This window comes from Perca flavescens, chromosome 5 (assembly GCF_004354835.1).
Source record: "Perca flavescens isolate YP-PL-M2 chromosome 5, PFLA_1.0, whole genome shotgun sequence".
Taxonomy (NCBI): Eukaryota; Metazoa; Chordata; class Actinopteri; order Perciformes; family Percidae; genus Perca; species Perca flavescens.
In genome coordinates this window covers 1084771-1099452 of record NC_041335.1, presented here as the reverse complement: position 1 = coordinate 1099452, position 14682 = coordinate 1084771, and the positions used below count along the sequence as shown (strand labels likewise).

General features: G+C 42.2%; 2 protein-coding genes across 2 annotated transcripts in view; one reads left to right on the top strand and one right to left on the bottom strand.

Annotated features, from left to right (window-relative positions):
* The window catches only part of rad17 (RAD17 checkpoint clamp loader component), a 26412-nt gene extending 16707 nt beyond the window's left edge, over positions 1-9705 (bottom strand). The window contains 5 exon segments of the mRNA XM_028577208.1: positions 658-796; positions 6036-6110; positions 7203-7433; positions 8158-8268; positions 9182-9705. Coding sequence (XP_028433009.1) covers positions 658-796; positions 6036-6110; positions 7203-7433; positions 8158-8253 — 541 coding nt within the window. The 5' untranslated portion in view covers positions 8254-8268; positions 9182-9705.
* Positions 9225-14645, top strand: ak6 (adenylate kinase 6). The gene is made up of 6 exons (XM_028577207.1): positions 9225-9531; positions 9618-9693; positions 10727-10819; positions 11057-11115; positions 13136-13281; positions 14065-14645. Exons 2-6 carry the CDS (start codon positions 9657-9659, stop codon positions 14252-14254), a joined length of 525 nt encoding a protein of 174 aa, XP_028433008.1. The 5' UTR covers positions 9225-9531; positions 9618-9656; the 3' UTR covers positions 14255-14645.
* Positions 14646-14682: the final 37 nt, after the last annotated feature.

The window sequence follows — 14682 nt, the reverse complement described above, 5'->3', positions numbered from 1 at the left end:
TTTTTTAGTAGGAGAGGTTTGCTGTACGTGATGAAAAATGTTGTAGTCTAAAAAACATGTCAGATCACTTAGAGCACCTTTAATAATAATACTAACAACATCATGCTAATACTTAGTTTGACAGATGATATTTTCATCATATCATCAAGTTAAAGTTTATTGTCATATGTATATTAGTACGAAGTACCACAACAATGAAATACAATGTGCCTTAGCACTCTCTCAGCACCAGTCAATAACAATTTTAAAAACATAATAGCATTAAAAACATTATAAAATATCCAACACAATACACATAAGTGACCACAGCCCTCCTTCCTGTTGTGCTATCGTTCAATAACCTTATTACCTGGGGGTAAAAAATGCAGCTTGCACGATATGATGAAAATATCTAATTGTGATTATTTTGACTGATATTTCGATTGCAATATGAGTCACAATATTGGAGGGCATGATCATTTTTGTATCACTGTTCTCCATTTCAATGAAAATAATTAAAATTACAAGAAATGATTATAGTGTGATTTATGCGAGGATTTGTACCAATCAAAGATGTTTTCTTTAGTCTGTAGGAGAGGATTTGTAGGCAGCCCTATTTGACAGTGACACTGATAGGAATGAGGCGGCTAGGACAGTAAAGCTAGGGTTCCTCCTCACCATGCTGGCTGCTGCTGTATGGCTCCAGGTTGGAGGGGTTGGTCCACTCCTGAGCCCTGAGGCCCAGCTCTCTAGACAAAACCTGGACTGTGGCAGTCTTTCCACAGCCTGATGGTCCCGTCAGCAGCAAGATACCACCCTGTAGACGACAGCAGCCAAGCCCAAACTGAACCTTCAGCTTCACTTAAGACTAGAGCTAAGTGATATTGAGAAAATCAAATATCGATAACAATATTTTTGACCAAATACAGTACAGACCAAAAGTTTGGACACACCTTCTCATTCAATGCGTTTTCTTTATTTTCATGACTATTTACATTGTAGATTCTCACTGAAGGCATCAAAACTATAAATGAACACATATGGAATTATGTACTTAACAAAAAAGTGTGAAATAACTGAAAACATGTCTTATATTTTAGATTCCTCCAAGTAGCCCCCCTTTGCTTTTTGATAGCGCTGCAAACCCTTGGTTATCTCTCAATGAGCTTCATGAGGTAGTCACCTGAAATGTTTTTCACTTCACAGGTGTGCCTTGTCAGGGTTAATTAGTGGAATTATTTCCCTTATTAATGGGGTTGGGACCATCAGTTGTGTTGTGCAGAAGTCAGGTTGATACACAGCCGACAGCCCTATTGGACAACTGTTAGAATTCATATTATGGCAAGAACCAATCAGCTAAGTAAAGAGAAACGAGTGGCCATCATTACTTTAACAAATGAAGGTCAGTCAGTCCGGAAAATTGCAAAAACTTTGAATGTGTCCCCAAGTGCAGTCGCAAAAACCATCAAGCGCTACAACGAAACTGGCGCACATGAGGACCGCCCCAGGAAAGGAAGACCAAGAGTCACCTCTGCTGCTGAGGATAAGTTCATCCGAGTCACCAGCCTCAGAAATCACAAGTTAACAGCAGCTCAGATGAGAGACCAGATGAAGGCCACACAGAGTTCTAGCAGCAGACACATCTCTAGAACAACTGTTAAGAGGAGACTGAATCAGGCCTTTATGGTCAAGTAGCTGCTAGGAAACCACTGCTAAGGAGAGGCAACAAGCAGAAGAGATTTGTTTGGGCCAAGAAACACAAGGAATGGACATATCTGTGCTTTGGTCTGATGAGTCCAAATTTGAGATCTTTGGTTCCAACCGCCATGTCTTTGTGTGACGCAGAAAAGGTGAACGGATGGATTCTACATGCCTGGTTCCCACCGTGAAGCATGGAGGAGGAGGTGTGATGGTGTGGGGGGGCTTTGCTGGTGACACTGTTGGGGATTTATTCAAAATTGAAGGCATACTGAACCAGCATGGCTACCACAGCATCCTGCAGCGACATGCCATCCCATCCGGTTTGCCTTTAGTTGGACCATCATTTATTTTTCAACAGGACAATGACCCCAAACACACCTCCAGGCTGTGTAAGGGCTATTTGACCAAGAAGGAGAGTGATTGAGTGCTGTGCCAGATGACCTGGCCTCCACAGTCACCGGACCTGAACCCAATCGAGATGGTTTGGGGTAGAGGTCGACCAATAGTGGACTTTACCGATACCGATAGTTAGGTTGGGCCGTATTTGCCGATAACCGATTAATCGACCAATAATAATAATAATAATGTATGCATATTTATTGATATTACACCCACAGCAATGCTACACAAGCATGTGTGTTGTATAAAACAGTTCTCCTACATATTTGGAGTCATCCAGTGCAAAAATAAACATAATGAGCATTATAAATCATATAAAAAGGACAAACTATTTCCATTTCTTCAAGAAAGACCCAAATGTATGCCAAATCTCAAAACAGTGACGCCATTCTTCTCTGTAGAAGGGTTTAGATCTAGCCTGATGTGGTCCTACTCAGATTCTAGTCAGAATGTGAGTCTGAAACCGCTCCATTGGGCTGTGATTATGGGGCGTGTTCCAACCGAACCAGGAAAGAAAATGCCTCTGCATTCATTGGATAGACCTACAACCAATCAGAGCAACGGAACTCAACACTGTGTATCGTCTCCATAGCAACCACTCTTTGCACAATGCATTCGTTTTAACTTCAGACTTTTAGACTTTTTTTAAGCTGGATATATCATTTGTTGCGTTTAAATATCAATGTGGGTAACGTTAGTGATAGTGACATGCTTGCTACAGTTGCATTTCTAGAGATGAATCAGCGAAAACACGTTTTATTTCTCTGATTCACGGCTTGGTTCTAGCGCCGGCGCTCCCTCTCTTCACTCACTCTCTATGTCTCTCCACCATATAACGCTCTCTCTCTCCAGTCTCTCCACCAAATAACGCTCTCTCTCTTCAGTCTCTCTCTGTGTCTCTCCACCATATAACGCTCTCTCTCTCTCCAGTCTCTCTCTATCTCGCTCCACCATATAGCTAATGCTACCGTACTTTCGGGCAGTTGTTGATGCTCCTCCGCTGAGGATTTTAAAATGAATGCACCGTCGAGTCTACACATCTCAATTTCCCCAGCGGCAGCCACTAGACGGATCGTGGACGATTTGGGTCGGACTTGCGCACCGCATGTGCTCTCCGTGCAGCGCGCAGTAACACGTGTCGAAAATAAACAACACGAGGCATCAGTGATAGTTTTTATTCTGCCTCTAGAGGAGCTATTGTAACGCATGATGCCAGCAGACCCTTCTCAGCTCTGTGTACTGTGGAATGAATGACAGCGTGCGCTTCTCAGCCGCTCCAGCAACGGACGCAACCAGGAAAAACTATCGGCATGGATTTTTGCCGATAACGATAGTTCCACCAATCAACTATCGGTGCCGATTAATCGGCAAAACCGATGAATCGGTCGATCTCTAGTTTGGGGTGAGCTGGACTAACCTGACTCCACCAGATGGATCGCTTCGCATTTGCTCGGCATATCCATCTGGGAACTTTCCGTTGGAGAACTTTTGGGAAGGGGCGGAAATACTGGTTAGCTGATTGGATGAACCATCTGTCTATCACCTATGTTGGTGATAGACGGGCCAAATCAACCAATCAGATCCACGAAGCGTATGAAAATACAACCACAAGCCCGCCCCTGCTGCTGCAGGCAAAGCATAGCTCGTTAGCTCAGCATGCAAACATGTCGGTAAAGGAGATTTGCCGTTTGTGTAACGAGAATTTAGGAATAAAAGGAACCATTTCAGGTTCACGGACCATATTCCAAAAGAAGGATCCAAGAGAAAAAAAGCATTAGCGAGCGGCTACCGCTGTCTGAAAATACTGGTTAGCTGATTGGATAAACCATCTGTCTATCACCACCTAACCCACCTCAAAACCAACGCTGATTGGCCCGGTCGTTTGGCTAACGACTCCAAATTTTCTCTGCCTCAAGATGCCAGACTGATCTGCGAGTGGAGAACTGGAGCTCGCCAGATCAGGACGGTCTCACGAGGCTAGAGCTGGACCGCAGAGTGAAGGCAAAAGGGCCAACAAGTGCTAACATCTCTGGGAACTCCTTCAAGACTGTTGGAAAACCATTTCAGGTGACTACCTCTGGAAGCTCATCAAGAGAATGCCAAGAGTGTGCAAAGTAGTAATCAGAGCAAAGGGGGGCTACTTTGAAGAAACTAGAATATAAGACATGTTTTCAGTTATTTTACACTTTTTTGTTAAGTACATAATTCCAAATGTGTTCATTCATAGTTTTGATGCCTTCAGGAGGGGTGGGGGAGGGGTTGGGGGTTAGTGACAGTTACGGAAACATGGGGGGAGGGGCGAGCTTGCTCTGTTTTGTTTGAAATTTACTTGGAGTTTTGATAAATGATCACCAATAATGTTTATACAATGACTAAGTGGGTGAAGGCAAATAATAAAACAGCTAGTAAGTCTGGTAAGTTCAGAAAATGACATCACTTTACTGTAATGCAGCCTTTAACACCAGGAAAAGACAACACTTATGTCAATTTAAGACATTATCTAGCCTCATATAACGATGTCGATATATTGCCCAGCCGTACTTAAGACCTTCACAGACAACATTTTAATAGTTTAAGATACAATATCAGCTCCTGACATATCTTGGTCTCCAGATAGGACCCGTTACATGACTCAAAGTAACCCCAGGTTTCCACAAGTTAAATTTAAGACTTTTTAAGACCTTTTTAATACCATTTAGAACGAAATTTAATACCAACTTCATGAACATGATGGCAAGAGTATGTAGGATGTAATGGAATATCAGAAAGGATTTTTTAGGCTATTAAAATAATTTTTTACCAGGTACTTGAACTTAATACAACATATTGTAGTACTCAATACATACATGCTTTGTGCCGAAACAATGGAGTTATTTCATCTTATGAAAGGACAATACAAGTGTAGTAGAAATTTAGACTTTCTAAAGAAATGTAAGACTTTTAAGGCCCCGCAGGTACCGTGGGACTGACACTCCTGCCAGCAAAGCTAGTTTTCCACTAGTAACTGACATTTGCTTGTTTAAGCGTGATTTATGGTCTTGCAGAGGCTCCACGCAGAGCTTTCGCCGTAGCCTACGTAAGGGGCCTGAAGTTTATACTTGTGCGTTGGTGTGTCGATCTCTTTAAGAGAAGAGCAGGGCCAGCATGTGTGTGTGAGTGTATGTCTGTGTGGCAGAGTGAGTGAGAGAGTGACATGATTAGCTTCAGAGCGAGTAGTGACTCTAGAGTCCTAGTGAGAGAAACAAAGTGTCTCCCCTGTTCTTTGACCACGGTGAGAAATCTGGAGCAGGAAAACCAAACCACAGCCGAGCGGCGTGCGTCGCCGTGATGGGTAGTTACATTTTTTGAGAGGTGCACATCAGGCAACAGCGTAGGGTCCATGTCTCCACGTACCTACGTCTATATCCTTTGCTTTCCACTTCAGGGATTGCTCCGGTGCTGCAGGAAATTCCGCAGGATGCATGTCTTTTCCGTTTCCTTCCTCTTCCTTTGTGTTGGCGTTCTAACCTCCGTTGGATTTGTGAGGACTATGGTTAACTGCTCCTCAGATCTCTGCACGGTAAATCCAGACAGCTAGCTAGACTATCTGTCCAATCTGAGTTTTCTCTCTCAAGACTATTTTGCAGCGGCTCTGTGCGGAGTTTAGCACCACCCATGACAATTCTGATTGGTTTAAAGAAATGCCATTAAACCAGAGCACGTTTTCCTCCCATCCCTGAATGCTGTGTGGAGTAGCCTGACCCTCCTTCAGCGCGCTTTGGAGGAGGGTCTGGCTACTACGTACGTAGCCACGGTGTAGATTTAACACAGAGGTATAAATCACCAGAGGTATAGTTTACCAGGAAGGAAGTGGGTGTGTTGGTATTTATATCACTACATAAAATGGTGAGAACAGCTCCACACAGACAACGCAAGGAGACAAGGGTCATTTACTGAAATCGTGAAACTTCTATTACCTTTGATGTGTTTGAGTGAACTCTCATCCAGTTCTCCACTTCCTCTATCTTCTTCTTGTGGACAGCTAGATCAGCCTACACAAACACACACGGGGTGGGGGACATTTATGTATAGAATGATTGAAAATGACATAGAACGTGATGTAAGATATTAATCATATCGGCCAACCACCAATTTGAAGACTTTGAATGTGTTTATTTATATATTGATATTGCCAATGTGAATTTTGTTTAGATAAAAAATACTCTGATATGGATTACAGAGTCATTAGTAAATCTCCATGGAGACGAGTGAAGTCATAATTAATGTCTCCCGGTGGATCAGAGCCCCCAATGCTTTGATGTGAAAAGAGACACATACAGTACATACAGTATGGCCAGGGGGGACGACCAGCTGTTGGCTTTATCCAAATGGATTCACGCGCTGAATCTAACTTTATTATTTGATAGTAGGGCTGCACAATATATCGTTTTTTTTAAATCATCATGGCAATATCAACTTGCGCAATATATATATACCCCAAAAGACACTTAGAGAATATTTGTTAGTTGAAAGAAAACATGTGTAGAAAACTGCACTTTCAAATGTAACTGTCATTCTTTTTTAGTGGTGCCTTTTATGTTCAATTTGTTCAATAAAAGAATGTTAGAAATGATTTCCTTTTATTTGTTTTAAATTCAACAAGCAGTGTGTTGTATTTTAGCAGAATACGGAAAGGAGCAGAAATGCAGAACTAAGTACACTTTAATATATGTTTATTTATCGCGAGTAATAACGTTACTGCGATATTCTACAACATATCACATGTTTTCCTCATATCGTGCAGCCCTATTTGATAGATAGGGAGGAGGAGGGATCATCCAGGAGCTATAGGCGAGGATACAGAGAGCAGCCTTCCTGGAAGCCGTGCAGCTGAAGGTTAACTCCGCCCAAACAGCTGACGTATTCATGTGACGCTTCAGAGGAAAGGACGTCTCATCCCTCTAAATCACATCTCCTTGTTTCCTCTCTCCTCCCATGATTTCCTTGCATCTCTCCCGTGCCTCCTGGGTGGGACGGACTAAGACGCGAGGAAGGAAGGCAAGTGGAGGATTCAGGGATACAATTTCAGAACCTGGGCTGCAGCCACGGATATAAGAACAAATGTCAGAAGCGATGATGCTGACCTGTGAACGGGGCGAGTATCTGTCCACCCAGGACTCATCCTGGTCCCTCTGGGCCAGCTCTTTCAGCAGGTAGGACGTGTAAGGCTCCGAGCTGCCCGCCTCTTTGGTCCTCTTCCTGGGCCTCTTTGGCTCAGCCTTGGGGCACAAAACCTGGCTTCCCTTTCTCCTTTTCGACGGAGCAAAGCTTTCCCCTGGCAAATCAGTGAAGGACGGATCCACCCAGCGGTTCAGCTATTATAGATACAGTCAAACAAAAAAGATTTCAGATTCATATGGAACAATTAAAGGAGGATGTGTACAATAGGTCAAAGTTTATAATCACAACCCAACTAAAAATGATTACTAGACAGAACCTAATGTTAAATATAATGTACAGGGGGAGGCAGTGGTCCTGGTGTGCTTAGTGAAGAGTTGGTACCTTACTTTTCCTTTTACAAACTGTACTAGCGTTTTATATTTACACTCATCCTATAGCTCAGTGGTTCTCAAAGGAGGTCTGGGGACCAGCAGGGGTCCATGGCACTCTCTAGGTGGTCCATGAAAAGTTTTCAGATTCATTCAGTTAAATTCTAATGACTTCATGGCTTCATAGTTCAATGAATGATATTTGAATTCCTAAATCTATATAGATTACTTTCTCATCGAACAAATCTGTAACTATTACAATCTGCAACTATATTTAATACATGTCTAATATCTGTCTAATCAGTTCTCTTGTGCTGTTCTTTAACATAAGTATGACCCTTGAAGTGTAAATAAAATATGCTCCGTCAAATTATTCCCCGGGATATAATCTCTATCTTGTAAGGGTGTTTGGCTGAACAAAGATTGAGAACCTCTGCTATAGCTTATTGATGACATCTTGTTTCTGGAAATCTAAACACACACACACACACACACACACACACACACACACACACACACACACAAATAATGGAATGTAGTAGTCGTGTACCGTTAGAGAACTCACTTTGCTTGAAGCAGCTTTATCTGCCACAGAAAGCTTGTCCATCCTTCCCCGCGGCGCTTCACATTGAGGGGAGCAGTTCATCGACCAACTGGGAACCTGAACAGCAGCGGGACTGTTGGTTAGTTGGTGGTGGTGATGATTTTAGATCCAACTAACCAGTGGTGGAATGTAACTAAGTACATTTACTCCAGTACTGTCCTTAAGTCCAAATGTTAAGGTACTTGTACTTTATTTGAGTCTTTTCTTTTCATGCCACTTTCTACTTCTACTCCGCTACATTTCAGAGAGAAATATTGGACTTTTTACTCCACTACATTCATCTGTTACAGCATTAGTTACTAGTTACTTTAGTTACTCCGCTACATTCATCTGTTACAGCTTTAGTTACTAGGTACTTTAGTTACTCTACTACATTCATCTGTTACAGCTTTAGTTACTAGTTACTTTAGTTACTCCGCTACATTCATCTGTTACAGCTTTAGTTACTTTACACTTACAATAAAACTACCTAACCATATATAGGCCTACAAATGTTTTGGTCGTTTCCAGTTTCTAAAATGTGAAGATTTTTCTGCATTAAGAATTAATTCTTTAAGTACGTTTTTCTGTTGACACTTACATATTTTTACTTAAGTAACATTTTCAATGCAGGGCCTGTACTGGTATTTCTACAGTGTGATATTAGTACTTTCACTTAAAGCAAGTAAAGGATCTGAATACTTCTTCCACCACTGCAGCTAACACAGGGCAACACACACACACACACAGACACACACAATAGTTCTCTTAGTATACAGCATAGAGACAGGCTGGGTAGATATTTGAAGTTTCACATTATCTCCTTGTTATTGTGCTGCCAAAAATATATAAAGATATCCACACACGTCCCGTTAAGTGGCACGTGTCTGCTAAAAGCACATTTTACTCTTTGGATGGAATGGGTTAGCTAACGTAAACTAATGTTATGTTGAGCTAATCCAATGACATCTCTGTATTAACTTAACGTTACCTTGTTTGACCATTTGATGTGTGAGAAGCCCACACGGTGTTTCCGTCACTTTAAGCTTTTTGTTCGGGCGCAGTGAGAACTAATGTGTAACTCAAAGAGGGAGTAGCGTTGATATTACTAAAGTCGAAGTTGAAGGAGATATGATGATGCAGTGAAGTTTACCTTTTTAAACTCCGGGGATTCGAATTGCCGCAAACGGATTGTCTACTGACGTAAAACTGACGCGAAGCCTCTCCGTTTACTGCAGTGTTTGTGGAAGTCTGCGAAGGCTGGCGAGTGTGGCGACGTGATAGCAAACATCTCGCTAGCTACCCGCAAGTCTTCCATTTTGTCAGAGTCCTCTTTTTCAGGTTGGTTTCTTGACATGTAGCATAGAGACTAAAGAGTGTGTCTAGAATGGCATGCAGAGATAATAAAGCACATTTTTGTCTTTCAGGTGGCCGTCATCAAGACACGTGTTGGCTGCTAGCAAGCTATGAAGATGAGGAAGCGTCCGAACGTCCTGCTAACAGGTGACAGGGTTCTGCTGCATGTCTTTGAGCCAGATACAGAGAAATCAGGACTCTGCGGGTTAGGGTTAACTTTGGAGTGTTCTAGCTTGGACACGAGATTTGTTTTTAATGATGTAATATTCGACTCGTTTTGATTGGCATCCCGACCAGGTCATGTATGGAGCATCAGCCCATTTCTAACCAAACATCAACTGTTAGATGTCAGGCTGGTAGCTGAGCATCTTCATCTAGCAGGCACTGGGCCTCATTCACCAAACGTTCTTAAGAACAAATTCTTACGCAGTTTCTGGCATTCACCAATGTTTTCTTATGTGGGATTTGTTCTTAGGTAAGAACCGTTGACTGTATATCAATGTAATCAATATAAGAACAGAATCTACGCACTCTTACGCACTATTGACAGCTGAAATGTTCGCGCAAAACAAGTAGTTATACCGTTCTGTTGTAATTTAATATTTCTCTCTTTTATAATGTAACTAATTATTTTTATAATTTTACACATAATTATATGGTTGTTGGTTTTAATAAATACACACTACACTTACACTTCTGCTCATTTGTAAAGCACTTTGAATTGCCATTGTGTGTGAATTGTGCCAGGCCTATATAAATAAACTTGCCTTGCTTTTTCGTCAATTCACATCAATTATGTTAATAAGGAACCTCCAATAATAAGTGATTGATCCCCCTTCCAGTGGCCAGCATCTGTCTTCTATGTTTTCATCAGAAAATCTGCTTAGAATCTGATTGGAACAACACAATGATATTCTACTAAATAAAACCTCACATTCATTCTTAGTTTCCCTTGTTTATATTTTAAACAAATTGTATATCTGAATACAATACACATATTCTATAAGCTCAGTCTGACACTTTTCTAAAAAAACAATTCCTGTGCTGGTCCCACGGTATCAGAATTTTGGATAGTTGTCATGGAAACATGAATTGTTGCCCCTGCCTATCAAAGAGGGCAACACTGAATGTATACATTCTAGAATAAAATCTGGGATGTTAATCCTGCTCTCTCCTACAGGAACCCCTGGTGTTGGAAAGACTACTCTGGGAAAGGAGCTGGCCCAGAGGACAGGCCTCACCTATGTTAACATAGGAGACCTGGCCCAGGAAGGTAAAAACCCTAACCAACTTTCACAACCAATTGAAACACAGATGGCAACGAGCACCTACAGAATGGAACATCCTCCTGTTGAATCTCAAATCAAAACCCTTACTGGCCATTGTCTTTGTGCCCTGGTTTGAGTCCTAACTCCGTGGGTCGCTTTTAGACTTAGGATGGAAATAAAAGCAGATACATTTCAGAGACACCCTGAGGCTCTTCTGATGATTCTGATTTATCTCTCCCCAGGACAACTTTATGATGGGTATGATGAAGAGTACCAGTGCCCAATTTTGGATGAGGACAGGGTGAGTTCAATTCCCCATGCAAGCTGGATCTGATCTGTACTGCACAACAGACGCAACTAAACGTTCTTTTGGATATGATTCGAAATCCCTGCACCGCTCGGCTCCCTTATTGCACGTCCAGGTTATACTCCCCCAGCTTGGATTCCAAGTCTTCTTTCTTATCTGGTTCAACAGCAACATTAATCATGATGAAATATTGAAGCTAAGGTCAGAATCTTATTCCTGCTGCCTTAACCCTCTGACCCAGGCCAGCCACTCCTGACAGTAGAGCATTTAGTAATCTGATTAATTTGGGACTACAGACACAAATCAGAAGTGGTAATGAGTCCTTTTTAACTTGTTAACTGCCTAAATAAAGATGTACTCTACTTAAAAGTTTAGCACTTCTATATCTTTGAGGGACTAACATGAGACATAAAAAAAGTCTTTAAGCAGCAAAGGTCAAGATACCCTTAACTTTTGTCGTTGGTATGCTCCAAAAACACAATGTCCCACAATTTTTAACTAGACCCTCCTGGCAAGCTGCGTTGCTGTATGATATAGAGGCATCAGTATTAACTAGTTTCATAACTAGGGATGCAACAATTGTAGATTTTGTTGGTATGATTATAGTCTGAAAAATAAAATATAACATAACTTCACATCTTGGAGAGAGGTGAAGGAGGAGGTGTTTCCTTCCTCTGCCACAGACAAATTATAGGCTAAATGATCATGGGATTATTGGGGGCAGGCAGTTTATTCCTAGCCTGGATGCCAGCCGAATTTAGCCCCACCCACAAAATTCGAGGTTGGGAAGTTCGGTCTGGAGCAAGGGGGTAAGCTTCGCTTCAGAACTCGAGCCATCATGGCGCCATTTTGTTGCTAACTGGCCATCACCTCCTGTTAGCATTCCGCTGACCGCCATTTTTTTTTTACGTCACTTGACTGCAAATAACTTTACATCTGAAGCGTTTAAAGACTCTATTTGTCCGTTGTTTAGTTCCAAAGAAACACGACAATGTATAAAAGGCTCCATTACCTTGTAGCTCACGTTATGGCTCCGTAGCAGAAGCTTTTGTAAAAATAAGCTAACGATTGTGTCATAACCAAGTGACAGTAGAGGAATTACCGTATAGTACAGGAGAAGCTTGCAGGCAGTTTCGACTTACATGAGATGTTTAGGTTTAATTACTAATGTTAACTAGCATGTTAGTGATCACTAATTAGCCTGTGCCCATGTTATCTCCTTACATACACCTACAGTCTCCGTCTCTGTAAGATTGGGAATGATTGAGATTTCTCTCGGCACAGCTACCAGAAGACTTACAACTTTCAGACACGTTGCTCACGTCACATTCTCTCAGTTGGAGGCTGCGCAGTAAAGCTGGCCATCACCGGAAAAGTGCTTCTAATAGCCTTCACTGGTCTCCGTCCAGAGCAACGGGGTCCATTGGTCCATTATATACTGTCTATGGTCTGGAGTCGCTCCGTTGAGAAGCAAGTATTGCCCGAACAGGATCTGTTCGGACCAATCAGATTGTCGGACAGATGATCAACAGTAACAGAATCAATCACGTCACCAAAGAACGCTTGGGTTGGATTTGTTGAGATGTGTAGATTCCACCATCGCGTCTGTTACAGAAGATATCGACAGCGCATTCATTTTAAAATCCTCAGCGGAGGAGCGTCAACAACTGCCCGAAAGCACGGTAGCGTTATATGGTGGAGAGAGAGACTGAAGAGAGAGAGCGTTATATGGTGAAGAGACATAGAGAGAGACTGAAGAGAGGGACCGACGGCGTTGGAACAAAGCCGTCGGTTGGAACACGTTGGAACACGCCCCATAATCACAGCCCAATGGATCGGTTTCAGACTCACATTCTGACTAGAATCTGAGTAGGACCACGTCAGGCTAGCTTATTCCCTCTGTGGTGTGTTGAATTTGAAAATGCTGAACTAACAGGAATTAAATTCTCACCACAGATTGAATTAGGATGGTGGATGTCAAATGTAAATATTGTGACCTGTTGTGATGCTGCAGGTGGTGGATGAGCTGGATGAAAAGATGGTAGAAGGGGGGGCAATTGTTGACTATCATGGCTGTGACCTGTTCCCTGAACGCTGGTTCCACATCGTCTTTGTCCTCCGCACAGACAACACCCAACTGTACACACGGCTAGAGAGCAGGTAACTTCCACTTGATTTCTCATGTGTGTTAAACCTCAACCAATGTTGACTCCTGTCCCACTGTGGAGCATCCAACTAGTGCCAGCAGGATTTCAGGTTTTAGTTTGCACCTTTTGAACAAGTCAAACCTTTAGCACGTGCTAAGATCAAAAAGTGGCTAATGGTAAGAGTGCCAGTGTATTTGACGTGTACTTTGATTGGTTTGGCCCATGTCCCAGCCACTAACATGGGGGGGGCGGGCTTATGACCTGTACTGCAGCCAGCCACCAGGGGGCTACCCAGATGTTTTGACCCTAACTTTTACAGTCTTTGCATCAACCCCTGGTAGGGCTGTACAATTAATCCAAATGTAATCGTTATGATTTTGGATCCCAATGATCACAAAATCCGAATAATTGAGAAAAAATATGTTTAAAACTCTTAATTTGTCTTGAGTTCTGAATGGGGAAAAAAGTTCAAATGGGAAAAGCATTAAGGGAAATTTCACAGTTCAAGTATTTTGCACTGATGATTTATTTAACTGTTTCACTTTGCTTTTTTATTCAATAATTGCAACATCTTTCCAAAATATCAATATTGACCAAAATAATCATTGTAATTTTTTTTCTCCATAATCGAGCGGCCCTAACCCCTGGTCTGTACAGGCACACTGAAAGACCCTTGACTGCTGGATACATCCCTGCCTAGTGCCTACCCCACCAATCTTATAGTCTAACCCCTATGATAAGTTCAGTTATAAGCACAGTCGTTTCAGTTTGTCTCTGTTCTCTGTGTGACTGCCAGGGGTTACGCTGGGAAGAAGCTGCAGGACAACGTGCAGTGTGAGATCTTCCAGACCATCTACGAGGAGGCCATGGAGGCCTACAGTGAGGAGATCGTCCACCAGTTGTCCAGTAACACTCCCGAGGACCTGGAGCGCAACCTGGAGCAGATAGTTCAGTGGATTGAGCAGTGGATGAAGGACCACAACTAGAAGCTGAACCCAGCCTGCTGCTGGCTTCCACTGGCAGGACAACAAGTGTTTGGACAATTAAAAAATGAATTGTGGTTATTTTCCAATCTACATTTATTTTCCTAGATTTTGCCATAAAGAAGACTGGTGATATATCCAAAGACTAATCACTTTGTTCAGTGGCGTCTTTGACCTGCCTCTAGTTAGCAGGGACTGCTGCTCGGCCAACCCTCTCTCAAATGGTTGGACTTCAAAAGGTAGATGTCCTCTTAAAAACAGAAACACACCAGGACTTTGTGACACTAGTTGTCTGATTACCCATCACATGATTTGTAAACAGTGCAAACTATTGTCAAGTTAAAGCACTCGTGCATTCATGTCATATATTTTATAAATAAATGATGAAACAGCATTGTCACCATGTCTTAGTCATAATAACAATGAGCTAG